The sequence below is a fragment of the Pipistrellus hanaki genome, assembly GCF_964339955.1.
Source record: "Pipistrellus hanaki genome assembly, chromosome: 9".
NCBI lineage: Eukaryota > Metazoa > Chordata > Mammalia > Chiroptera > Vespertilionidae > Pipistrellus > Pipistrellus hanaki.
In genome coordinates, this window is record NC_140511.1 from 59,199,051 (window position 1) to 59,224,930 (window position 25,880).

At 45.5% G+C, this 25,880-nt stretch overlaps 2 protein-coding genes, 1 long non-coding RNA gene and 1 pseudogene across 5 annotated transcripts in view; 2 read left to right on the forward strand and 2 right to left on the reverse strand.

Moving 5' to 3' along the window:
* The window catches only part of ANO3 (anoctamin 3), a 189,120-nt gene extending 183,567 nt beyond the window's left edge, over positions 1-5,553 (forward strand). For both annotated transcript variants that reach the window (XM_084893600.1, XM_084893601.1), the window contains one exon: positions 2,367-5,553. In XM_084893600.1, coding sequence (XP_084749726.1) covers positions 2,367-2,549 — 183 coding nt within the window. In that variant the 3' untranslated portion in view covers positions 2,550-5,553. The remainder of the gene's footprint in view (positions 1-2,366) is intronic.
* The window catches only part of LOC311627276, a 570,423-nt gene that overhangs the window by 337,325 nt on the left and 207,218 nt on the right, over positions 1-25,880 (reverse strand). The gene's annotated exons all lie outside the window — the stretch shown is intronic.
* LOC311627560 (vacuolar protein sorting-associated protein 51 homolog) lies at positions 8,689-10,875 on the forward strand (annotated as a pseudogene). Its single transcript has 2 exons — positions 8,689-8,787; positions 9,340-10,875. The product of its transcript is annotated as a vacuolar protein sorting-associated protein 51 homolog (transcript).
* Positions 13,844-25,880, reverse strand: part of SLC5A12 (solute carrier family 5 member 12) — a 33,109-nt gene continuing 21,072 nt past the window's right edge. Inside the window, exons 10-15 of the mRNA XM_084893605.1 lie at positions 25,619-25,686; positions 23,071-23,157; positions 19,910-20,076; positions 18,280-18,383; positions 17,097-17,224; positions 13,844-14,764 (exon numbers count right to left, since the gene is read on the reverse strand). Coding sequence (XP_084749731.1) covers positions 14,612-14,764; positions 17,097-17,224; positions 18,280-18,383; positions 19,910-20,076; positions 23,071-23,157; positions 25,619-25,686 — 707 coding nt within the window. The 3' untranslated portion in view covers positions 13,844-14,611. The remainder of the gene's footprint in view (positions 14,765-17,096; positions 17,225-18,279; positions 18,384-19,909; positions 20,077-23,070; positions 23,158-25,618; positions 25,687-25,880) is intronic.

Genomic DNA, 25,880 nt, shown 5'->3' on the forward strand with positions numbered 1-25,880 from the left:
GGTCAGCAGGGGAGGGCAGTTGAGAGGGACCAGGCCTGCAGGGGAGGGTAGTTAGGGGTGACTGGGCTGGCAGAAGAGGGCAGTTGGGGGGGACCAGGCCTGTAGGGGAGGGTAGTGGGGGGTATCCAGGCTGGCAGGGGAGGGCAGTTAGGGTTGACAGAGCCTGCGGGGGAGGGCAGTTGTGAGTTCCAGGCCTGCAGGGGATGGCAGTTAGGGGCAACCAGGCCTGCAGGGGGAGACACTTGGGGGGGACCCAGGCCTCCAGGAAAGGGAAGTTGGGGGTGTGTGTCCAGGCCAGCAGGGGAGGACAGTTAGGGGCAATTGGGCTGGCAGGGGAGAGCATTTAGGGGTGATTGGGCTGGCAGGGTAGGGCAGTTGCGAGCAACCAGGCTTGTAGGGGATGGCAGTTAGGGGCAACCAGGCCAGCAGGGAAGAGAGTTAGGGGTGACCAGGCCAGCAGAGGAGGGCAGTTAGGGGAAACCAAACCTGCAGGGTATGGCAGTTAGGGGCAACCAGGCCTACAGGGAAGACATTTGGGGGAGAGGGTGACCCAGGCCTGCAGAGGGCAGTTGGGGGGAACCAGGCCTGCAGAGAAGGACAATTGGGGGGGACCAGGGATGCAGGGGAGGGCAGTTGGGGGGTATTCAGGCTGGCAGGGGAGGGCAGTTAGGATTGACCAGGCCTGTAGGGAAGGGCAGTTGTGAGTTAGGGGCAGCCAAGCCTGCAGGGGAAGACATTTGGGGGGGACCCAGGCCTGCAGGAAGGGAAGTTGCGGGGGGAGGGGGAGACAAGGCCTGCAGGGGAGGGCAGTTGGGGGTGTCCAGGCCAGCAGGGGAGGACAGTTAGGGGCAATTGGGTTGGCAGAGGAGAGCATTTAGGGGTGATTGGGCTGGCAGGGTAGGGCAGTTGCAAGCAACTGGGGCAGTTAGGGGCAACCAGGCCTGCAGGGGAAGATATTTGGGGGGTGAGGGGACCCAGGTCTGCAAAGAAGGACAGTGTGTGTGTGTGGGGGACCAGGCCTGCAGAGGGCAGTTGGGGGGAACCAGGCCTGCAGAGAAGGGCAACTTGGGGGGATTAGGGATGCAGGGGAGGGCAGTTGGGGGTATTCAGGCTGGCAGGGGAGGGCAGTTAGGGTTGACCGGGCCTGCAGGGGATGGCAGTTAGCAACAACCATGCCTGCAGGAGAAGACATTTTTTTTTGGGGGGGGGGTACGAGCACTACAGGGGAGGGTAGTTGTGGAGGGGCCAGGCCTGCAGGGGAGGGCAGTTGAGGGTACCAGGCTGGCAGGGGAGGATAGTAAGGGGGGACCAGGCCTCCTGGGGATGGCAGTTCGGGGCAGTCAGATCATCGGGGAAGCAGTTAGGTATCAATCAGGCTGGTAGGGTAGTAGTTAGGGGTGATCAGGCTGGCAAACAGAAGTGGTTAGGGGCAATCAGATTGCAGTCAGGCGAGTGGTTGGGAGCCAGCAGTCCTGAATTGTCAGAGGGATGTCCCAGATTGGAGAAGGTGTAAGCTGGGCTGAGGGACACACCCCACCCCATGCACAAATTTTGTGCACCAGGTCTCTAGTAAGGATATAAACATCAATGATGAGAGAGAATCATTGATTGGCTACCTTCTACAAATTCCTATTGGGGATTGAGCCCACAACCTGGGCATGTGCCCTTGAGCAGAATCAAACCTGGGACTCTTCAATCCACAGGCTGACAGTCTATCCACTGAGCCAAACCAGCTGGAACTACATCTGTGCTTTTAACCACAGCATATTGCCTTTTGATTTTTGCTCCTGATTTTTATATATAATACTTAGTCAGTCTTCATTTTAATATATATTTATCACAGAATGATTGTGCAACAGACATAAAAATTTTAAAGCTGTTATAATGATATAGAACTTAGGAGAGTAAAAGCTCTGAAAAATGCAAATGCTCAAGTTTGAGTCTAATCCCAGCATCATAGACAGACTGTATTCTCTCAGTCTGTAGGGTGTGGATTGCCATCCATGGGACATGGGTTTTCCCTGGATGTGATCTTTTTCATCTATGTATGACAATGCATATCACAATAGCATTGCATTGTGTGTACATATTTTATATAAAAGAATTTAAGATTCATTCAATGTTTAAAAGGTGATATCAACACGTGGCAGTGAAAAGGGAAAATAAATTGGTTTCCTTTTAGTATCTATGGGATATAAGGCAATAGTATATTCTCAATGTAATTTTTAAAATATTAATATTCTAGATGATACATGAGTTTTGATGCTTGATTGTAAGGCAAATGCAATATTGCTCATGATTTTTCTGATTTATCGTTGGGATTTCAGAATCTCTGAAAATTGTACTTTTCTTCCTTCAATTTACAGCACCTTGTGTTCGGCATCAAGTCATTCATCGCATACCTGATTCCAGATGTACCGAAGAACCTTTATGACCGAATACGACGGGAAAAGTACTTAGTCCAAGAAATGATGTATGAAGCTGAGTTAGAGCATTTGCAGCAACAGCGGAGAAAAAGTGGTCACCCTGTTCACCATGAATGGCCTTAGTAGATACCTATTGCCAAGTGGGGGCAATGCCGCCAGTGGGAATGATAGCAACTGACGGTGGGAGCTAGGAAGAAAGCATTCCTGCCAAAACGGGTTTCTAATATCATGATTGGAAATGCATCAGAGCCATCTCTTGGATTAAGAATATCCAAGCTTCCAGGGAAAATAAAAAGATGACTCAGGACATTAACAATGATTAGGTTGACACTGTAGGAAGCCAGGATCTAATTCTCAGAAGAAGCCTCAGGGAATGGTGTGTTTGGAGACCTCCACCTTCCACCAGCGTAATCCAAAAGGGCGATGGTGAGGTTTCCAGAGACAGATTTCCATGTAAATGCTCACAAGCCAAGCATGACTTAAAGTATTGTGTGGCTTTTGCTCACATGCTAATCTGATATTGGAACCTGAGCTTGAGTTGAGATACTCCTAAGAAATGACTAAGATCATTTGTTGCCTTTGTTGCCAGAAGTCCATGTCCCTTCAGTTTACAGGCTCACAAGAATGTCCCCTGTTTCTTGCTGAGATTATGGATCTGGGCCACAGGAAATTTATGCTGCTCTACATTGACTATGCAGTTGAGGAGTTGCTCATCATCTTTGATTGTTGAACCAAAAATCTGAAATTCTAAAAAGAATACCATTCATTGAAATAACATTCTATTCAAATCTGTCCTATCACTGGCAAAACCAGATGCACTAGATTTCTTTTTTACAAAATGCCAAATATGGATGTTTATTCTCATATCATTTAGAATAATACTAATTCATATTTAACCATGGAAGGTTATTTTATCGTATATTTAGTTTCCCCTTTCTGATTTATTACATCAACTTTCACAGAATAATTGGAAATGCTGTAAATATTTTGGTTTTCCTTGTACCTTTGCACCTTGACAATATGTAATGCAAGTTAGTTTATGCAGCTCTGAGACCAGTTTCTTCGTACACCATTGTGACTTGTTATTCAGGAAAACAGAAGCCAGATGCTTTGCAACTCTATGCTTTTCCAACAATATGCACTCTTGCTCACGAGCTAATGAAAACAATGCATGAATATAAATTTATATTATTTGTAAAAATGGCACACATATTTTTGAGTTTTACTCTCTTTTCATTACTAAAGGGAGTTTTCTGATATTATTTCTTCGATAGATTGATTTGGTTTGTTTTTGAAAACTAGCAACAAAGGCAAATTAATTGTGACAGAGTTGCTTTGTGGTGGAGTTGCTCTTTCAATGTCAACTCTGTATCAGTGAGTGTGACTGCTCACAGATGGATGAAATTGGAAGGATGGGACATTGAACTTCAGAATTTCTGGTGAAGGTATAAGCTATGGGGGTAGGGAGAGAAGAAAAAGAAGAGTTGAATTAAGGAAATGCATGGTAGAATTCAAGATACTTTTTCTTGCAAATCAGTCAAATCTAATCTCAATTTTACTTCCCTGGGAATGACGTGAGGAATAATACATAAACATTTATACATACACGTGATTATTATTATTATTTGTCCAATTAATTTTTGTCCAATTAAACAGAACACAATATTTTCCTAAAGTCATAAAGGCCAAATTAAGCACAATGGAAATAAAGCTATATTGTATATATGCTAGGTTTTCTCTAGTAAGAAAATTATTAAGTTTCTCTTACTAGGCAACTATTTTTATAATTCTCTAACACTGTAAAAAATGACCTTTTCTTCTTTCCTCTGGGGAAAAGCTGATAAATAATAGTTTCTGGTTGGTTGGTTGGTTGGTTTTTGACAAAAATGTTCACTTCCTTACTTGTCTTCTGATTTGGAGCAAGAGAAAGTGCCTCAGATTCTAAATGTCCTTCACATGTCCTTGGCCACATGGTACTCTTCCATTCAGATTCCACAGATGTTCTGTTTCTGCCGCCTGGTTAGCAGCATATAGCTCCACAACTACACAAAGGAGTTTTAAACTCCTCCATTGTCATAGCATCTGCATTTCCTTTTTCTTAGTTAAATGTATACACATACCTGAGGAAAAGTACTTTCTATGCTTGTTAAGGAGGTAATTGTCTTTTCCAAGTTAGTGATACATGACAAGACATTTATTTTATAGTAGAGCAAAGAATATTAATAGCCATGCCATTAAGAATTCTTCTCTTTCTGGGTTATCTATCTATCTATCTATCTATCTATCTAAGCCTAAGCAATTGTTATGATGGAATGACTGGTCTCTATAACATGTACTGACCACCATGGGGCAGATGCTCAATACAGGAGCTGCCCTCAGCCTGCAGCCCCTGATCACCTGATTGGGGGCAGGTCCCTGGGCTGGGCTGGGGAACCAGGGATGGGTGGCAGTGGATGTGGGCATCCAGGGAAGGAGAGTGAGAGGTGAGAAGCCGGGGGGAAGCTAATCACCGGCCAGGCCTAGGGACCACACCTGTGCACAGTTTTTATGCACTGGGCCTCTAGTTTTTATATAAACACCATAAAAGTTCAAAATCACATTGATTGGCTAGAGAGAAAATATGAGAGATAAAAAGGTATCTATATATATAAAAATAAAAAAGTAACCAGTTTGTCGGAATGACCAGAACAATTGGTTGCCATGATGCCCACTGTAGCCAAAGAACTGGCCTGATCAGGGGATGGGGCCAACTAGCCAACCTCTCATGGCCCTTCCCCCTAGCCAGCCCTGCCCCTGATCAGACTCTACTATCCTGATTGAGGGTGGATGGCTGGCCAACTCTCCTTGTCCTTCCCCCAGCTGGCCCCACCCTCAATGGGCCCCCTCTACCCCCATCCCAATAGGGGGGAGAGACAATTGCCAACCTCCTGCAGCCCTTCCCCCCACCTGTCCCCACCTCAGATGGGCCCCTCCACCCTATTAGGGGCAGGGACAACTGGCCAACTGCCTTCGGTCCCTCCTCCCATCCAGCCCCATCCCATCCCCTATGAGTCCCCACCACACCTATCACTCTGTGGTCCCTCCCTCCAGCCAGCTCCACCCACAATCAGCCCCCCCCCCCCCCCCACACACACACTCTCTGATCAGGGGCAGGGCCAGTCTGTCAACCACCCATGGCCCCTCCCCTAGGCCTCTGGCCCCTGATCAGCTCCCCCCACCTCATTCCGGGGAAGACTGGCAGGCCCACTGCCCCCAGCCCCTCCCCATGGCCAGCTCCATCCCCATCAGTCCCCACCACCCTGATCAGCCTGTGGCTCCTTCCCCAGCCAACTCCACTCCCAATCAATCTCCCAGGCCTCCACACACCAATTGGGAGTGGGGTCTGCCAGCCAATCACCCACAGCCCGTTCCCACTGTCTGCTAGGTCCTGATTGGGCCCTGGTCAAGGCAGGCCAGCCAACCAAGCTCCTGCAGCCCCTCCCCCCCCACCCAGCCCTACCTCAGATCAGCCCCCTCACCCCATCAGGGACAGGGCCAGCTGTCCAACTGCCTTCAGCCCCTCTCCCCAGCTGGCCTCACCCCTAAGGGGACCCCACCACCCTGATTGGTCTGTGCCCTCTCCCCCCAGCTAGCTCGGCCCCCGATCGCCCCCCCCCCTCCTCCACTCTTATCAGGGGCACAGCCAGCCTGCCAACCACCCATGGCCCCTCCCCCAGGCCACTGGCTTCCAATCAGCTCCCCCATCCCATTCAGGGGTGGATTGGCCGGCCCACTGCTCACTGCCCCTCTCCATAGCCAGCCCCATCCTGGATCAGCTCCCACCAACCTGATCAGCCTGCGGCCCCTCCCCAGCCACCTCTGCTCTCAATCAGCCCCCCACACACCAATTGGGGATGGGGCCCTCAAGCCAATCACCCACAGCCCCTCCCCCAAACTGACCAGGCCCTGATTGGACCCTGATGGGGGCAGGCTGGCTGGCCAACCTCCTGCCATCTCTTCCTCTCAACAGGCCCTGCCCTGATCTGCCCAGATTGGGGCCAGGCCGGCCAGACCTCACCTGTGCACCAATTCATGAAGGGCCTCTAGTAAATATAACTCATTGATTTAGAAAATGCCTTTTCTGATCTTTTTTAAAATGATGGAAAAGTAGAGAAACAATGAAAAAGTATCTGGAATTTTCCCTTTGTGAAACAACGCAGTAAAAATCTAGCCTATGCCTTCATCATGGTTGACACGTTGACAATCCTGCCAGTATGTTAGTTATAAACCATCTCTGCTTTAGTTGAGAGAAATGTTTTATATCATGGTTTTCATATGAATACAAATTATTTCTCAAAGATTTATATAGCACACACACACACTTCTCAGGAATTCTGTATTACATGAATGCTGCTTATATATTTTCCTATTCTAAATTGTTGTCTTCTCAAGGAAATAATTACAAATATGCATGTATCAACCTTGACAACATGTTCAAAGCCCAAGTGCTTTCACAGTATTGTGTGTGGAAATTCATTGTGACTGTAACAGAAACCATTTGTAATTGTCTGAGCCTGTGCATGCGCTTTTAGAGAAAATGCTGCTGAGGGACTGCATGGGGCACCACTTCCAAGTGCTGCACATTCTCCTAAAACAGCTCTCAGCACAATCAATTGTAAAATGGAATGAAAAGGAATCTTTCTCACTCAATAAATTATCATGTGATATTTTTTCCTATGATTTTCATGTCAAATTTAATTCTACTTGCTCTCTATAAGTAAGTTGGGATTTGTTGAGTGTATATGGGGAGAGGGGATTTTTTATTCTTTAGCTCTGCAAGGCAGTAGCTTCTTATTCTTGTAAGCCCTTTATTCCACTCTTAAAAACTTTGTCTTCAGATAAATTCATTATCATCAAGACACTCTGCCCATGAAAATGCAGTGTAGTATACGGATCCTCATAAAAGAATCAATTTATTTTATGTGTGCTAGAAATAGATGGGAGAGAAAGCTTGCTTAGTTCTTACAAGGGTAACAATGCTTCTTTTTCACACTTGGGCTGGCTGTACTCATTTAATCATCAAAATTTCTTCAGGACAGGAATTTTAGCACAGACATAGCTCCAGCTAAGGGAGCAGGGCATGCATGTAAGGGCACCTGATGGCGAATGGGGAACCAGGGTTGAGTGGCAGGGATGTGGGAAGCACCAGGTCAGGGCCCCCACCCTGCAGGTTGCCCCCACACAGAAAGTGACCCTAGGTGGGGGCGGAGCTGGCAAGCAATCAGGATCAACCAACCTTTCAGTCCCTTCCCCTGGCCATCAGGTACTGATCACCAGATGGCAAAAGGGGAACCGGGTTGGGTGTGGTGAGGATGGGGCCTGCTGTGGGTAGACGGGGGAGATGGCCCTGATTGCAGGCCAGGCCTGCGCACGAATTTCATGCGCTGGGCCTCTAGTAAGTATATATTCTTGTTAACCATGACACGTTTCTTCCAAACTCTCATAAGATATTTGAAAGCCAATTTAAGGGAGTGTTTGTTAAAATAAACTGACTCAGTTTTTAAGCTAGTGTCTTTGGGTAAGTGTTCTGGAAAATAGTAAACAAGAAAGGTACATAAACCTTAATAATGTTAACTTCAAATTAGTCAATGCTCACTTCTCTACACATTCTGACTGACTATATTTTACTGTTATAAATAAGAAATTTAGGAATTGCTCATGTATTGTTTTTACATGACAGTTACAGTAGGACATTAAATCAATACATTATGTGTGATTATTTTTAGCTTTTTAATGTGTCAAATCAGATTCTGTAATTGGAATTAGTTGAATGATGTGAACAGCTTTGTAAACATTTGATTTAAACTGTAAAAATCAAAACAGATATATTGCTGTTTCTGGAAATTTCTGAGGACAAGAAGGACAAGGTAATTGTCGGCCTATCACAGACTGCCAAAAACCATATATTCCCTTCCCATTCTCCCGCCTTTCCCTAGCTTATGCATTCTTCCCAAAAATTGGGACTTTTTTTTGAACGCCGAGGGACGCGGGACAAATTGTTAGAAATCAGGACTGTTCCACCAAAAGCGGGACATCTGGTCACCTTATTTTTAAATAATTCCATACTCCAGTGGGCTGCAGTTGGAGAGATGGAGGCTGCAGCAGCTGGGCCTGGGCGGGGAGTGGCCCAAGGCCAAGGCTCTGAGGCTCCGGAGCGCTGGAGCACTGCAGGAAGGCGCCTGGGATGCTGAAGATTTACTAAAGCCTCTCTAAGGAGGAGGCGATGGGGCACGCCCAGGGGTCTGACCCCATGGACCCAACAGATCTCAATGGGGCGCACTTCGACCCAGAAGTGTATCTGGCCAAGTTGCGTAGAGACTGGGTAACCAGGTGTCCCGCTTTTGGCGGGACAGTCCCGATTTTTAACAATTTGTCCCGCATCCCGCAGCGTTTTAAAAAAGTTTTTAAAAAAGATTCTTTCCAAAAATCGGGATTTTTTTTTTTTTTAAACGCCGCAGGACGCGGGACAAATTGTTCAATCTTTCCAAAAATCGGGACTTTAAAAAAAAAAAAAAAATATATATATATATATATATATATATATATATATATATATATATATATATATTTCATTGATTTTTTACAGAGAGGAAGAGAGAGAAAGAGGGACAGAGAGCTAGAAACATCGATAAGAAACATTGACCAGCTGCCTCCTGCACACTCCCTCCTGGGGATGTGTCCGCAACCAAGGTACATGCCCTTGACCAGAATCGAACCTGGGACCTTTCAGTCCGCAGGCCGAAGCTCTATCCACTGACCAAACCGGTTTCGGCAAATGGGGACCTTTTTTTAAAACGCCGCTGGAGGCGGGACAAATTGTTAAAAATAGGGACTGTCCCGCCAAAAGCGGGACGTGTGCTCACTTTAAGGGCAGGCGATGAGCTACCAGGGCCGTGCGCGAGCCGTGCTGCAGCAGCACCGGCACCTGCCCTGGTCCTGTGCCATCCAGGATGACTGCCAGCTCATCACCGCTCGCCTGGCCCAGCAGCTACCAGCTACGAGAGGGTGGCTCCGGTGCCGCTGAGCAGGCGGAGTGCGTGGAGCTGCCGCTGGCTCTTGGCGAGCCCTAGGAGGAGCTGCGTGAGGCTTTCCTGGCCCATGCCCGAGGGCGGCTGGAGGAAGAGCTGAGAAGCCTGGAGGCAGAGCTGGGGCCCTTGGCTCCTGCCCCCGATGTGTTAGAATTTACCCTCCATGGCGGCAGGCAGTGGCTTTGTGGATGGCCTCTGCCAGCTGGCTGCAGCTTATCAGGAGCTGTTTGCGGCCCAGGGCCCAGCAGGTGCGGAGAAGCTGGCAGCTGCTCCTTTGCCCTGGTGGAGAGACAGCTGGCGCGGGAGCAAGGTGACATCAACAACTCAACAACTCGCTGCTGGTGCGGGCACTAGACCGCTTCCACTGGCGCTTGCGAGCACCTGGGGCTCTGCTTGCTGCTGCTGGGCTGACTGATGCTGCCAGAGAGTTCGTGGAACGATTAGCCTGGGCCACCACTTGCAGGGCCTGCGGGCGGCCTTCCTGGGCTGCCTAACCTAACCGATGTGCGGCCGGCGCTGGCTGTACCTTGCTTGGCTGGGAAGGAAGGCCCTGGCCTGGTCAAGTTGCTGGACAATGTGGCCAGCTCCATCCTGAGCCACATGAAGGCCTCGCTGGCTGCTGTATCCCTCTTCACCGCCAAGGAGACGGCCACCATCTCCTACATTCTCACCCTCACTGACGAACAGTTTCTGGTGCAGGACCAGTCTCCAGGGACACCTGGGAGCACACTGTGTGCAGAGGCCAGGGAGAGGGCACGGCGGCGACTGCTGACACTAGGTGAAGGGGCAGGGCCTGGTCAAATCACTGATGTTGCGCAAGAGCGTGGAGACATGGGGCTGGCTCAGTACCCTGGAGCCACGGAACTTCATGAAGCGGATGGTGGAGGACATGACAGCTATTGACCTGCAGGTGGGGCTCCTGTACGAAGAGGGTGTTCGCAAGGCCCAGAGCAGAGACTCCAGCAAGAGGACCTTCTCCGTGTTACAGCAGCTCCCGGCAGCAGAGCCACTATGCACCCAGCTACACAACAGTGCCCCAATGGACACCAACCTCTTGAGCAACATCCAGAAACTGTTCTCTGAGCTTACTGATGTGTGCAGCCCTGTTGAGTTCAACAAGGGGTCATTGCTGACCGGCATCACCAAGATCAGCATGAAGACGCTGCTGGAGTGTGTGTGGCCGCGCACCTTTGGGCACTTTGGGCTGCAGCAGGGGCAGGTGGGCTGCCACTTCCTGCAGCTCTACCTGTGGCACTTCGTGGCTAACGAGGAGCTTGTGCACCTGCTGCTGGACGAGGTGGATGGCCTCTGCCGCTCTTCGATGCCCGGACCCTGTGCCCATGGAGCCCAGTGTAGTCGAGGTCATCTGCGAGCGCAGCTAGGCCAGGCCGTTGTCATGCACAGGCTTGCCAGCTGCCCAAACCTGTGCACCCCGGACCTCCTGGCTCTCTCCTCTCCTCTTACCTCAAGACCCCAAAATAAAGATGTGCTGTCTCCTCAAAAAAAAAAAAAAAATTCATAGCATATATATACATATATACACACACACACACACACACACACACACACTAGAGGCCCATGTACGACACTCATGCACTGGAAGGGGGGTCCCTCAGCCCGGCCTGCACCCTCTCATAGCCCATGATCCCTTGAGGGATGTCCACCTGCTGCCTTAAGCCTGCTCCCCAGAGTGGGCTTAAGCTGGCAGGTGGACATCGCCCTAGGGGCCCTTAATGCTGTGGCAGAGTGGGAGAGGCTCCTGCCATTGCCTCTGTGCTCACAGCCATGAGCCTGGCTTCTGGCTGAGCATCTGTCTCCCTGGTGGTCATTGCACATCATAGCGACTGGTTGTTCTGCCATTCAGTTGATTTGCATATTAGGATTTTATTATATAGGATGCCCATTCTATAGGTACTTTTCCAGAAATTGACTACTTCTATAAATACTAGAGGCCCAGTGCATGAATTCATGCATGAGTGGGGTCTAGCTGGCCTGGTACCAATCAGCGGATCAGGGCTGGGCCTGTCTGGAGGAAGAGATGGTGGGAGATTGGCCAGGCTGGCTGTGGGGAGGGGATGAGGGTGATGGGCCAGCCCCACCCCCGAAAGGGATGGGGAGGTGATCAGGGGTCAGAATCTGGGGGAGGGGCTGCAGGAGGTTGGCTGCAAGCCCCTCCCCAATTGGTGTGGAGGGGACTGATTAGGAGCAGAGCTAACTGGGGGAGAGGCTTCAGGCTGAATAGGGTGGTGGAATGTGATTGGGGGTGGGGCCAGCTGTGAGGAGGGGCTGTAGGTGGTGGGCCAACTATCCCCACCCCCCAAATAGGTTGAAGGGGGCTGATCGGGGGACAGTGGCTGGAGGGAGGGGCACAGGCTGTTGGACAGCTGACCCTGTACCTGATCAGGCTGGCGGGGGTGGGGGGGGGATAACTGGGGTGGGGCCATGCAGGGGGAGTGGCTGCAGGAGGTTGACCAGATGACCCTGTCCCCTAATGGGATATGGGGGTGAGGGCCAGTCAGGGTTGTGTAAGCCCATCGATGGTGGGGTCGGCCACAGGGAGAGGTTGTTGGAGGTTGGGCAGCTGCCCCAATCTTGATGGGGTGGAACAGGCTGATCAGGAGTGGGGCTAGCTGGGGGGAGGGGCTGCAGGAGGTTGGCCAGCCAGCCCCACCCACTATAGGGGTAGGGGGCAATCAGGGGTGGGGTTGGCTGGGGGGAAGGGACATGGGGGAGTTGGCTGGCTGCCCCACCTTTGATGGGGTGGAAGTGGGGCCAGCCAGGTGGAGGGGCTGTGGGAGATTGGGGTGGGAGAGGGAGAGGCCAATCAGGGGCAAAGCTAGCTGGGGGAAGCAGCCATGGGTGGGGGAGAGGGAGTAGTTGGCTGGCCACTTCTCCCTCAATGGGGTAAGAGAGGCTGATCAGGGGCAGGGCTGGCCAGGGGAGGGGCTGAGGGCCTATAGAGGTGGTGGGGGCCCACCAGGGGTGGGGCAGGCCAGGTGGAAGGGCTGTAGGAGGTTGGCCAGCCAGCCCCTTATTGGGGTGGGGGGCTTTTAGGGGTGGGGCCAGCTTGGGGGGGGGAATCTGCAGGGGTGATGGCTGGCAGACCCCATCCTTGGATCTGGCCAGTTCACTGGCCGTATTGAGCATCATAGCAACCAGTCGTGCCGATCATTATGGCACTATGGTCTTTGGCTTTTTATATATATAGACTAGAGGTCTAGTGCATGAGTTCATGCATGGGTGGAGTCCAGCCGGCCAGGCCCCAGTCAAGGCAGTTCGGGCTGGATCTGTCAGGAGGAAAAGATGGTTGGAGGTTGGCCAGCTGCCCCACACAGATCAGGGCCAAATCAGGGCCCCAGATCAAGGCTGGGCTGGTTAGGGGAAGAGGTCGTAGGTGGTTGGCTGGTGGGCCCTGCCCCTGTTTAGGTTTCCCCAATTGGGGGCAGAACCAGCCATGGGGAGGGGCTGTAGACCGTGAAATGGCAGGCCCCACCCCCAAATGTAGTGGGTGGTGGTGCTGATTAGGGGCCAGTGGCCTGGGGGTGGGGCTGTGGGTAGTTTGCCAGCCAACCCTGCCTCTGATTGGGGTGGGAGGATGATCAGGAGTGAAGTCAGCCAGAAGGATGGGTGGAAGGCTGATCGGGGTGGTGGGGACCCACTGGGGAAGTGGCCAGCTTGGGGAGAGGGGCTGCAGGAGGTTGGCCGCCAATCCTCGCCTCCAGGTTGTGATCAGGGGTGGGACGGCCTGGGGTGGGGATGTTGGCCTATTGTGGTGTGGAAGGCTGATCTGGGGCACAGCTGGCTGGGAGAAATGGAGGGGGGCATTTGACTGACAGACCCCAATCTTGATATGGGTGGGAGAGTCAGATCAGGGGCAGGCCGGCAAGTAGGAGGGACTGTGAAGTTGGCCGCTGGCCCCACCCCCTGATTGGGCCAGTTCGCTGGCCATAGTGGGCATTAGAAAGACTGGTTGTTAGGTTATTATGGCCATTTCAGTAGCTGCCTTTATATTATATATATATATATATATATATATATATATATATATATATATATATTCATATACTGAAAATTAACAAGTATTTATAAATTATTTGCTAAAGTTCAACCATTAAGATATTTGCTTCTACTACCCTCACCTGATGGAACACATTGAGCTTGCATGCATGAGCAGAATGAGAAGGATATAAAAACTGTGGGCAGGTTATTTTGCATCAAAGAAATACCTAAGGCTAGTGAAATCTCTGGGCTGGTAAACTAGTTGTAAGGTTCTTTTACATGATACTGTTCTAACAATTTCCTATTGGACATTTCTTCTTTCGGTCTGGAGAAAGGCTTACACTTCTTATTGAGCACAGAGTCAATTTTTTATTGTAAGGTGGTAAAAAAAGAAAAAAAAAGATAAAAAGAAAAAAAAAATACTACACTGAATACCTAAAGGGAGAAAGACATCTATAATTGCCTTCACTAGCCAGGCATTCTTGTGTATCCTGTGCTGAGCACAGTTGTTTGAAGGCTTGGTCAGGACAGCTGTAGGAGCAGGTATCACTATTAGAGGACTTAAAAATATGAGTGTGTCAGGGATGCTAATAGCAGCTATAAGTTGCACCTGAAGCTACAGGATGGGGGTATATGAAATGTGTCTGTGTATATGTGACTTATGGGGGTTCAGGTGGCTGTCATTCCCTTGTTTTATCATCTGAGACAGGAAGCATTTAATACGCTTATCCCCTTCCTCATTCTGCCTGTAAATTCCAAGATATTTGATGGTTAAAAATCTACCAAGAAAAGGGAAGTTTAATATTCACAAAGCAAACAGAATGATTTCTTGTACAATGATTAAATCCAGTCTCACTTTATTCAAGAAGGATGTCTCCTGGGCACTTAAGGCGTGGTTGTTTTTTCTCACCTGAAAGTTTGGGTCTTCCAAAGAATATCCCAGGAAATGGTCATTGTATTTGAGGTTATAAATAAGTTATAAATAGACAGTAGGCACCTTTGTATTCTAGCAATGGCAACTACACAAGTCTACTAACCAATAAGCAAGAAGCATGGGGACTATGTATGCCTACGCATGTGTATGTGCGTGTTTGTGTGCACACGCATGCACGTGTTGCCTTAGAAATAGGTAATCTTCTCAAATGCCACATTGTCATTGCTTTTGTCCTTGGAAATGCAGCTTGGAATGCAGACCAGGCTTTTTCTTCTGAGTCCGTTCTGTAAGACCATTTCAGTTCCTTGTTTCCTGGTGCTGCCATTCTCAAGGGTTTCCTGCGGAAAGGGGAAAGACACGTATTAGTGAAATCGTCTTGATGTATTCCAAAGTAAATCAAGGGACTTGGGCCTCCCCGATCAAAAATATAAAATAAAATAAAAATGATATGTATTGGTAAATACAAAAGTAGCACAATTAACTGACCCAAGGCACTTTCTAATTGATAACTTTGATGCCTCAATCCATGTAGGTACCTATTTCTAATGATGATAAAATAAAAAAGAATAATTTAGTGAGCATTTACAATATGTCATGTGTTGTGTGGAGAAAAAAAAAATATATATATAACTTATTAAGCAAACCTGTGATATAGTGGCATTACCTCCTGAGGAGAGAGAACCTGTGTCTCTGATTCTCTGATAGTGGTATGGTGAGGGCGTAACTGGGTACCTGTATACGAGTGCTCCTATACAGAGGCTGCTCGATGATACTCTTTGGCTGTGGAACCTAATAATGACATGCTACATGTTCCCTCCCATTCTCAACTCAGCCTCGAGGCAGGATTTATCACTTATTTCAAGAAAATCTTGCCCAGGAAGATAAATATGTAAACTACTCCATAACTTGATTCTTTCTTTCTAGAACTTATTCATAATCCTCTTATCCAAACAATATACTGCTCAACCAGCTGCTTCCTCAGCTGAATAGGTTTTCTTCCCATTTGTAACCCCTGTCTAGATGGTGCACTCCTTACTGAAGTAACATTCAGCTCAGCTTTTCTTCATGGACATGTTATTACCTTTTTTGGGGGAAAGTGACACCTTAGGTGATATGATAAGGGTAAGGAGTTCCCTTCCTAGAATGCTGAAAGAATGAAGTGTCTGGGTCTGAAAGGATGATAATAAACTCTATATAAAAGGGGGGGGGAATACAACATGCCTGCCATTAGTCAAGCTAAAAGGACAGACACATATAAGACCAGCCATAAACATAATGGGAAACATTGCTCCCCACAAGGTTCTGCACTTGTCAAATGCCATAACTCTCTAGTGATTAATGTTTGTTAGCCAACGCTGCTGCACACAGCTTTGTTTTCATTCCTGCTTCCCTTCAACCCCTCCCAGAATCCTTCAGCAGCAACCCAAACCAAAAATGTATGCCAATCTCTCTTCTTATTGAGGGTGGCATTCCCTGGTTCCCCTGGAATGTCCCCCACTCTTGCTGCATCAAGTCAGTAGGTCTAATTTGGTCTAAACACAGTCCTTGGTCTTTGGATGATGTGACCCCCGATAGTACCTGGACAGTGTCTCTAGCCCTGTGTGGCCAAAACACATTGCTCAGTGGGGTGAGAAAGTGGGGAGACTTTGTGAATCCTGCTGCTGCTTCTCTAACCTAAGAAGTGCCCCCAATAACTCTTACTTTATGTTCATGCTCTATGGAACTAGAGATGTTTGTGCCCAGGTTGTGCTGCACAGCCCACCCCAGTTCTAAGATAAAAGCTGAAGTCCAGAGAGGTTAATTTACCCAAGGAAAGTAAGGCATGGAAGCAGGGTTAAACCCAGGCCTGACTAAAACCCATACTTTTCACCACTATATGAGACGGTGCTCCTATTTTATTCCTTTTCTGGCATTCATTTATATATTTTTCCTACAATTCACCCTCAGAAAAGTTCAAAGGAATTTTGGAAATAGATCACTTGCAAAGACAACAATTTAGATCAGAGACATATTTAGCTACAACACAATTACTTGCTTAAAAGCTAACTGGGTGAGTCTTAGCTGGTTTGGCCCAGTGGATAGAATGTCAGCCTGTGGACAGAAGGGTCTCAGTTCAATTCCAGTCAAGAGAATATGCCTGGGTTATGGGCTCAATTCCCAGTAGGGGATGTGCAGGAAGCAGCCAATCAATGATTCTCTCTCATCATTGATATTTCTATCTATCTCTCCCTCTCCCTCCCTCTCTAGTCAATAAAAATCCTTTATAATAAAGACATAGTATGTAAATCGTCCCCTCAACCAGGAGTTGTCTAGGAGTTTGACGAGGGGGCAGGGCCAGCTGGGATAAGGGAGGGATGTACCAGTACCAGTTGCAGCGGGGGCAGGGAGGGGGGGGCAGCAGAAGGGAGGCAGCGGCAGTCGCTAAGGACCCTACCAGTGCACATATTTCATGTATTGGTCTCTAGTAAATAAATAAAAGCTGTAAAAAAAAAAAAAAAAAAAAAAAAAAAGCTAATTGGCTGAGATAACTGAAGTTGAGCCCCAGATTCCTTCAGGTGCTGACACTCACTGTGTTCCCTCCCCACACCCGCCTGTGCAGATGGTTTAAATGGGAAAAGGGAATCCCTTTGAGCCAGTGTCTATTTTCCAGAAGCTCAAATATCAGCTCACCTGCTCTGTCCCACCGTCATGCTGTACTCCACACCAGCACAATGTTTTATATTCCTCAGACCAAAAGCAAAATAGGTTGCAGACGGGTCTGATTAGCATTGGTTGAATGTCTTTGCCACTCTGGTGACCTATAAATGAAAGGACAGATGGATGAGGTGGATGCGCCCTTCCAGGACTTCCTTTGAGGACGGAGGCATCATCAACTTGAGAAGCAGGACGTGACTTAGTGTAAGGTAAACTCAGGCCTGACTAGGTAATAGACAGACATTAGTCACATTAGTCACTCAAAGCGGTCGGAGTTGGTTTTTAAACATCTACAAGCTGTCAGGTCAGGCAAGCTCCTGGCTATAGAGTTAAACAGAGAGAACAAATTTATGTTAAAATAGTTATTATGGAAAACTCTACTACTAGTACCCTTTACATGCCAGCAGAAGGGATAGCAGAAATTACATAATTTCTTTCTTTAGGAAAGTTCTCAGTTTTGAACCAAATCAGTGCATATGGAAGATATTTGTAAGTATACTAGTGGCCCGGTGCACAAAATTCATGCACTCAAGGGGGAGGGTGATGTCCCAGCCTGGCCTGTGCTCTGTCATAGTGCAGGAGCCCCAGGATGCATTGCCCCAAAGAGGTAGGCCCCGCCCATCTACCCAGGGCTCCTTGATGGATTGCCCCAAAGAGGTAGGAAGAGCCAGAGGAGACCTGCAGATTCCAGGCCAGATGAGGCGGAGGCCTGCGGACCCCTGAGGGTGGGCCCACAGTGGAGGCCTCCCTCTGTGTGTACCTGCCTAACCTCTGCTGCGGCCCCGCCCCCGTTTTCAACACTGCAAGGCTCTACCCACCCATGCCTGCTATGCATGCTGCCTGCTGAGCGGTTTTGACATTATGGCATCCTAGATAATTTGCATATTCCTCTATTATTCAACAGGATGTTACATATTGCTAATCATATATATGTTATATACAGTATATGAATCATTATTAATTATATGTATTAATAATATATGTAAAAAGAGATTTTTTGGCATGTTAGTCTGGAGATAGATATATCTCTCTAATAAGAGGGGATTTTTGTGGTGGATCCAAAATCACACCAGTTAGCCAGCCACTAAGACCACCGATGCATGAAACTGGACCCTGGCCTAGGGTCCTTGGCCCCAAAGAGAAGCCCCAGGTACCCAACCTGTGAGGAAGCTGATGATTACTCCAGCAGCAATGCATCCCAGGCAGCCCACTGCACTGTAGTAAAGGTAGGAGATTGAATACCAGGAGTCAGCAATCGCAGGCCTGTGGAGGAAGGACAACAGCACGTCAGTAGTTCTGTGGGTTCTGAAGTTACCATTCACAGGGACTTAGAGAACCGCTGAGGGTTCATTTTAAGGCCTGGCATCGCTCAAAACCCAAAAGCTTAACTTTTTGCCATTTGATTATTAAAAAAAAACAAAAAACAAAAAACCCTCAAAGCTAGACAAGTTGTGCTTTGTATCCCATCTATCCTGGGATTACAAATATTACCACTGAATTACGATTACAATGAGAACTATGCCTTCTATTTCTTTTGTATTATTTATTCTTCAGACATCTACTAAACCCAGATTTAGTGCCAGAAATTATCACAGGCACTGAAGATTAAAAGATGAGCAAGCCATGGTCAATACACAGGAGTTAACAATCATAAAATGGAGCGGCAACGCCTTGGTGGGATAGACACAGAGGATTCTGGGAGCATTAGACAGGGTATAAAACCCAGGCTGACATGTGAAATGACACCGTAGGTTATTTTTAAAGAATGGGTAAGAGTTAACTAAGGAAAGAAAAGAGGACTCTATAAGCATAGGCAGGAAGAAAGAAACAACATGGTAGACCTGGGGACTATAAATATTGCTTGTCCATAAGGTTTGTGGAGAGAATAGGTGTAAACTAGATGACACTCAGAGGCAAATGCCAGCAAGATAATGGAGTTCTCATACATTATATAGAAAGGACCACCTCCTCGGGAGCACAGTTAGATGTGAGAATGCACACTTACTAGAGCCAGGTACAGTGCTCCTGGCTCATTCTCTCTCCCTCTCTCTCATTCTCTCTCACTGTATATAGATAGATAGAGGATATATAGATAAATAAATGATAGCTAGAACTTAATAGACAGATATAATTTAATATAGAGATATAAATGTAATGTGATTTAATATTGGTTAATCCTATAAAAGTCCCAGTAAATTATTACCTTCTCTAAGGACTGTGGGAAATCAAGGCATGACAAGTTACTAACTTGTGCAGCACGGATAAATCATAAAACAAAAATCCAAACACAGATATTTCTGATTTCAAAGTCCATGGTCCTCTCCCTGCATTACATTATCTCCTGTATTTTGATATTTTGAAACACGTGTTCCAGCTAGAAATAGATAATACAACCCTTGCTAAGCCCTGTACAGTTTGAGTTAAAACTATAAGTTTTCAGCATTGCTCCCGTCTCAGTATGTCCACAATCATTCTCCACCTTGCCCACAAACCTATTCTACTCAGAGCATTTATTCTTTTAAAAACACATCTATGATCTTTACATTCTACTTTTAAACTTTTCACTATTTTTTTCTAATTTGCACTCATACTCCAGCTAACCCTTCTGCCACCTTTACTGTTCTACACTGGAATGTAGAGCACTGGATTTCTACAGAAATCATGGGTATCAATGCTGTGTGCTGCTCAGGGGAGTCTCACAGGAAAGCAATATTGGTCTTGTCTTGCTCCTTCTTTTAACATGATGACCCACCCTCTGGGATTTACCTCTGCCCTAGAAGTCACCATACCTGCTGGATAGCACTGGAAGCACTAACTCCGTCACATTTGATGGGACACACTGGTTTGTCGATAAAGGCAAGGGCCATGTCTTGGAGGCTGGTGCGGGATAAATGAAGCCCCCAATGGCCACCCAAAATGCCAAGGTGATTCCAGTCAGAAGGCCGCCTAGTGCACCCTTGATGAAGCAAAGGAAAAGTTAATGGCAAAGCCATATGAACACATAATGAGGTGAGGAATACTGTGCCTTGGAGATTCTGGCTTTCCACCTCAAATCTTAGCCACACATTCTGGAAACAGCATGCTCAAACTGCCTTCCTTCCAACTCCCTCGACACCACTTTATTTAGAAATAACTTATTCCTTAAGTGAAAACACTGGATAATTTTATAGAGATTATTGTATTTCGATTCCTAGCAGGAATTTGCTTCTCTCAATTTGGCTTCTTCCTCTCACTTAACACTCACTTAAAAAACTGTTGAAACCTCAGTTCCCAGTAGCTGAGTTTCAGAAGTTTTGGAAAACTTCAGATAATAGAGACAGTTGAAGTAATTTATCATTAATAGTCATTATGAGCTAGAATACAGAAGCTCCATTCCCATAGGCTCTTCCAAGAGTTCCTGGCAGAGTCTCTGATTCCCAGATTTGCAGTGTTGAGTCTAAGTTCTAGCATGTGTATTTACTAGCCCTTTCATTGCAGGGTTATATTTCTTGCTTAACAGTGAAAAGTCTTTTTTCTTTTTTTTTTTTCATAAAGGAGACAGTTGAGCCAAGACCAATGCCCCTGGAAAATAAAATCTGGGTGCCCCTGGCTCTCCTGGATAGCTCAGCCTTCTCTGCGAGAGAAAGCAACTGGCCTGTTTCTCTATTTATTCAAAATAAAAGCTGCTCCAATAACAGCATTGAAATGTTCCTTTCACCATAACTTAAGAAAACTAAAGCAATGCATATCATTTGAATAGTTGTGCCTTGGTCTGACTAGAGGTCTGCAAATTTTTATTATAAAAAGCTAGCTAATAGCATTTTAGGCTTTGAGGACCATGTAGGACTGTCACAACGACTGGCTTCTGCCACTTAGCATAAAACCAGCCACAGACAATATGCAAACAAAGGAGACTGGCTGTGTTCTGGTAAAATTCATGGGCACTGGAATGGAAATTTTATGTAATAATCATGTGTCATGAGACATTCTTCTTTTTATTTCCTTACAACAATTTAAACATGTCAAGTCATTTTTAGCTTGCAAGCCACACCAAAAACAGGAAGATGGCTGAATTTGGCTTGAAAAGTGAAGCTTGCTGAGGCCTAAAAGGCCTACCAGTATAAGGTGAATGGACTTCAATAGAAAGTTCAACCCTGGCTGACTTAGAGGAGCTGTCTTGAAAGCCATGCTGAGAAGAAGTCTGAGGTTGCATCCACATTCTGTGGAGAGAGAGCCAGTATTGATTGATAGGATCCACCATGGCCAATGGCAAGGAGAGAGGTGATACAAATTTGTAGTCATTATTATTTTTTATCTAGAACAAGGTAATTTTCCCAACTAAATAGAAGGACCACAATTCTCTAACATACATAACAAATGAATGTTTAGAATGCATTGAAGTGTTATATGGCTAGTTATTAGTTCTTTTGTGGCTAAGAAATTGCTTTTCCTCCTCTGTCTCTCCAAGGACATAGCTATCCTTGTTAACATCAATATCAGAAAAGTTGATGAAGACAAAGTGTCTTCTAATAATACTGCAGGAGTAGTACGGATTCCTAAATGTTCCTTCCTGTCCACTCTCTTTACCTAGCCTCATAAGATTTATCTAGAATAATGGTCAGGAGGCCACAAAGATCTAATTAGGTATACCATGTGATCAGGCTTTCTTGAGCACCCCACAATATATTAAAAATATGCATAGAGTCAGGTTTTCTGCAGACTTTCTAAAAAAAAAGTGAATGAGACATATATATATATATAAATATGCGAATGGCAATCATAAACAGTAAAATGCTAGCTTGATAATATTATATTTAAAATATGTTAAAATATTTTTAAATTTTAAATATTTTATATTACTCTTCCAAATAAATGTTCATTTTGAATTATACTACTACACAGTCACCCAACCAATATTTACTTAAGACAACTTACTAGTTTGTCAGCTAGCCAAAACAAGAAGATTCAGCTCTCAGAGTATGCATAGCTCTTCTCTCCTTAAATTAGTTCATTAACTTAAATTAGTTATAATTTAGGTACAAATATAGAAAACATTTATAGATATAGTAGGTCCTCAGGTTATGTCGGAGATCTCTGCCTACTGTGAGACATAACGCAATTTTCGCTGTAAGTCGGAACCCACCTACATAAGCACCTCCATCACTCACGTGGAGCACATGCACAGCAATAATGAAGTGAAACAGTAAAAAAGATTAAGAGATAGATAACAATTCCTGACCTTTACTTGTAGTAAATAAATAATAAAAAAAAAACATAAAGCACATATGTACATACATTGAAACGATAGAACTTTTTTTTATATAAATAAATGGGAGATGATGAGGTAACCATGGAACGATATAAGTCAAGTCCAACATAATCCGAGGACTGCCTGTGTTTTTGAAGTTTTAAAAATTGTGTTTTAACAAAAACAATTTCTGAATTTATTGTATGTTTTAAATTTTATTCGGTGAGCCCTTACTTTAGGGAAGACAATGTCAACCCTAAAGAATCAGCATGGGCCCTAGCCAGTTTTGCTCAGAGTGTCAGCCTGCAGACTGAAGGGTCCTGGGTTCAATTCCAGTTAATGGCACATGCCAGGTTGTGGGCTGGATCCCCAGTAGGGGAGTGCAGGAGGCAGCCAACCAATGATTATCTTTCATCATTGATATTTCTATCTCTCTCTCCCTTTCCCTTCCTCTTTCTGAAATAAAAAAATATATCTATATTTTAAAAAATAATCAGCTTTGAGGCCATGAAATTTTATATTTCAGGACCATCTCTTTCTTTCTTTCTTTGTTTTCTGCTTCTAAAATGGGTTCACTGAAGTCAGAGATAGGAGGGCTCAGGTTTTGTTTAGCTCCATGGAAAGAAGCCACTGTGTTATATGTGTGTGTGTGTGTTTTGTTTTTCCTGGCATAGACAAATTACCAGGATAACTTGAGAGAAGAGAGAAGTGCAGGATCCTTACCTTCCAGTTCACAAAAGGAAACACGATCCCCAAGGTGAATAAGCCCAGCATCGGCCCCCCACACATGCCGTGGATGCTGAGAGCAGCCTGTGGAGAAAGTACATCAAAGTCATGACTTCATGAGCCACGGGGGACCACCTTTTTCTTGAACTTGGATAAAATGCAGTCCTAGTCTTGCTCCGCCAGTGTGGCTCTGTGGTAGAGCATCTGACTATGACTGCTTGGATTGCCGGTCAGGGCACAGACCAGGGTTTCAGGCTTGATCCCCAGTAAAGGGCATGCAGAAGGCAGAGAATCAATGACTCTCTCTAATCATTGATGTTTCCATCTCTCCCTCTCCATTCCTCTCTGAAATCAATAAAAAATTTATATGTAAAAAAAATACAGTATTAGTCCTGACTGTGCTATTCATTAATCACATGATTTCTGAAAATAATTTCTCCCATTTGGATTCAATGATAAACATTGTGAAAAAAATAAAAATAGAGACATAAGTCATAGGAATATCTTTACTGATACAGCTCCTAGGGCAATGGAAACTAAGGAGAAAATAAACAAATGGGACTACATAAAAATAAAAAGCTTCTGAACAGCAAAAGAAATGATCAACAAAACAACAAGAAAGCCCATTGTATGGGTGAACATATTCACCAATGTTATCTCCAATAAGGGTTTAATCTCCAAAATTTATAGGAAAATCATACAACTTAACAAAATGAAGGTAAACAATCCAATCAAAAATTGGCAAAAGACCTAAACAGACCATTTCAGAAGAGGACATACAGAAGGCCGGGAGACATATGAAAACATGCTCAAAGTGACTAATCATCTGAGAGATGCAAATAAAAACAACAATGAGGTATCATCTCACATCTATCAGAATGGCTATCATCAACAAATCAACAAATGACAAGTGCTGGTGAGGATGCAGAAAAAAATGAACCATCGTGCACTATTGGTGGGAATGCAGACTGGTGCAGCCACTGTGGAGAACAGTATGGGGTTTTATCAAAAAGTTAAAAATGGAACTTCCATTTGAGCCAGTGATCCCATTTCTAGGAATATATCCCAAGAAACTAGAAACACCAAGCAGAAAGGATAAATGCATCCCTATGTTCATAAAAACACAATTTACAATAGCTTAGATTTGGAAACAGCCTAAGTGCCCATCAGCAGATGAGTGGATTAAAAAACTGTGGTACATCTACCCAATGGAATACCACACTGCTAAAAAAAAGAAGGAACTTTTACCATTTGCAATAATATGGATGGAACTGAAGAGCATTGTGCTAAGTGAAATAAGCCAGACACAGAAAGATAAATATCACATGATCTCACTCATATGTGAATATAATGATCAACATAAACTAATGAACAAAAATGGATCCAGAGACAAGGTGGCAGTGAGCAAACCATCCAACCTCAGAGAGAAGGCTTGTGGGGAATGGTGATTAGAGATCAACCAAAGGACTTATATGCATGCATATTATCATGACCAATGGACACAGACACTGGGGCAGTGAAGGCTTGCCCTCAGGGATAGGAGTGGTGGGGGTTAATAAGAAAAAAGGAAACATGTAATACTTGAAACAATAAAAGTGGTGCATTTTGTTAAAAATAAAATTATATGCAAAAGACCTGTGTGCATGCTTTGATTGTAGAAATAGATTTTCTCAAGCTAAGAACTCATTGATTTGTTTTTATTTTCTATCTTATCAAAAATTTTTCATATAATGTACCAAGTAAATACATCTAAAACATATTTCATATCTTACTTACATAGTTGATCAGCTGTTTGAGCAATTGTATTAAATTTTTTAAAAATATGTATTTTTTTTATTTCAGAGAGAGGAAGGGAGAGGGAGAGAGAGAGATAGAAACATCAACAATGAGAGAAAAATCATTACCCGCTGCTTCCTGCATGACCCCTATTGGGAATCAAGCTCCTAATCTGAGCATATGCATTAACCAGAATGAAAACATGCATGGGTTGATGCTGAACCAGTGAATCATAGTGGCCAGGCATAATTGTATTTTGATAATGATTGTCTTTTACCCCATCTCTGACCTCTCACCCAGAATACCTCAAAAATGTTAAAGCACTGGGTTGAGGTATGGTAGGGAAGCCATTGGGCACTCATATCCCATATCCCACTTTTATGGCTCCCTTTTGCAAACTAAGGGAATCTGACAAATGCATTTCCACATCTCTTAGTTTCTAAGGTATTGAGCCCAGAGAACTGGCAAAATAATTTCATTAAACTAATTTTCTGTCAACCTACAGCCCTGTTCCCTGGCTTTGTTGAATATACACAGGCATAATCATGCAGGCAGTGCGCATGTGCACACACACATAGCTGTGTACCTGAGTCCATTATTAGTTTTTAACAGTTTTCTCTTCTGCAAGTAATTTTGGTTGAAATTTTACATGCATGTGTAATTTGGACCTGGCCTCAGAGAGCGGCTTGGAGGAATAGACAAAACATTAGCAAAGACATGGGTAAAAATGTTGCTATGAAATAAATGTGTCTTTTCCCTCTTTCATTACCTGCACAACACTACCCATGAAGGACGCGGCCACAGCCATGGAGGTACACATCACGCCAAATAAGATACCTGAAAGGAAAAAAAAATATCTCATTACCATCATCAGAACTGGCTTTGAGGGGGTCAAACTACTCAGCATGGAAAGGGATGGGCCACGGGCACACAAAGAAAATATGGATTAAACTCAGAAATATTATGTTGAGTGAAAGGAGTCTTACAAAAAGTGCGTGGACTGTGTGAGTCTATTGATGTGAAATTCCAGA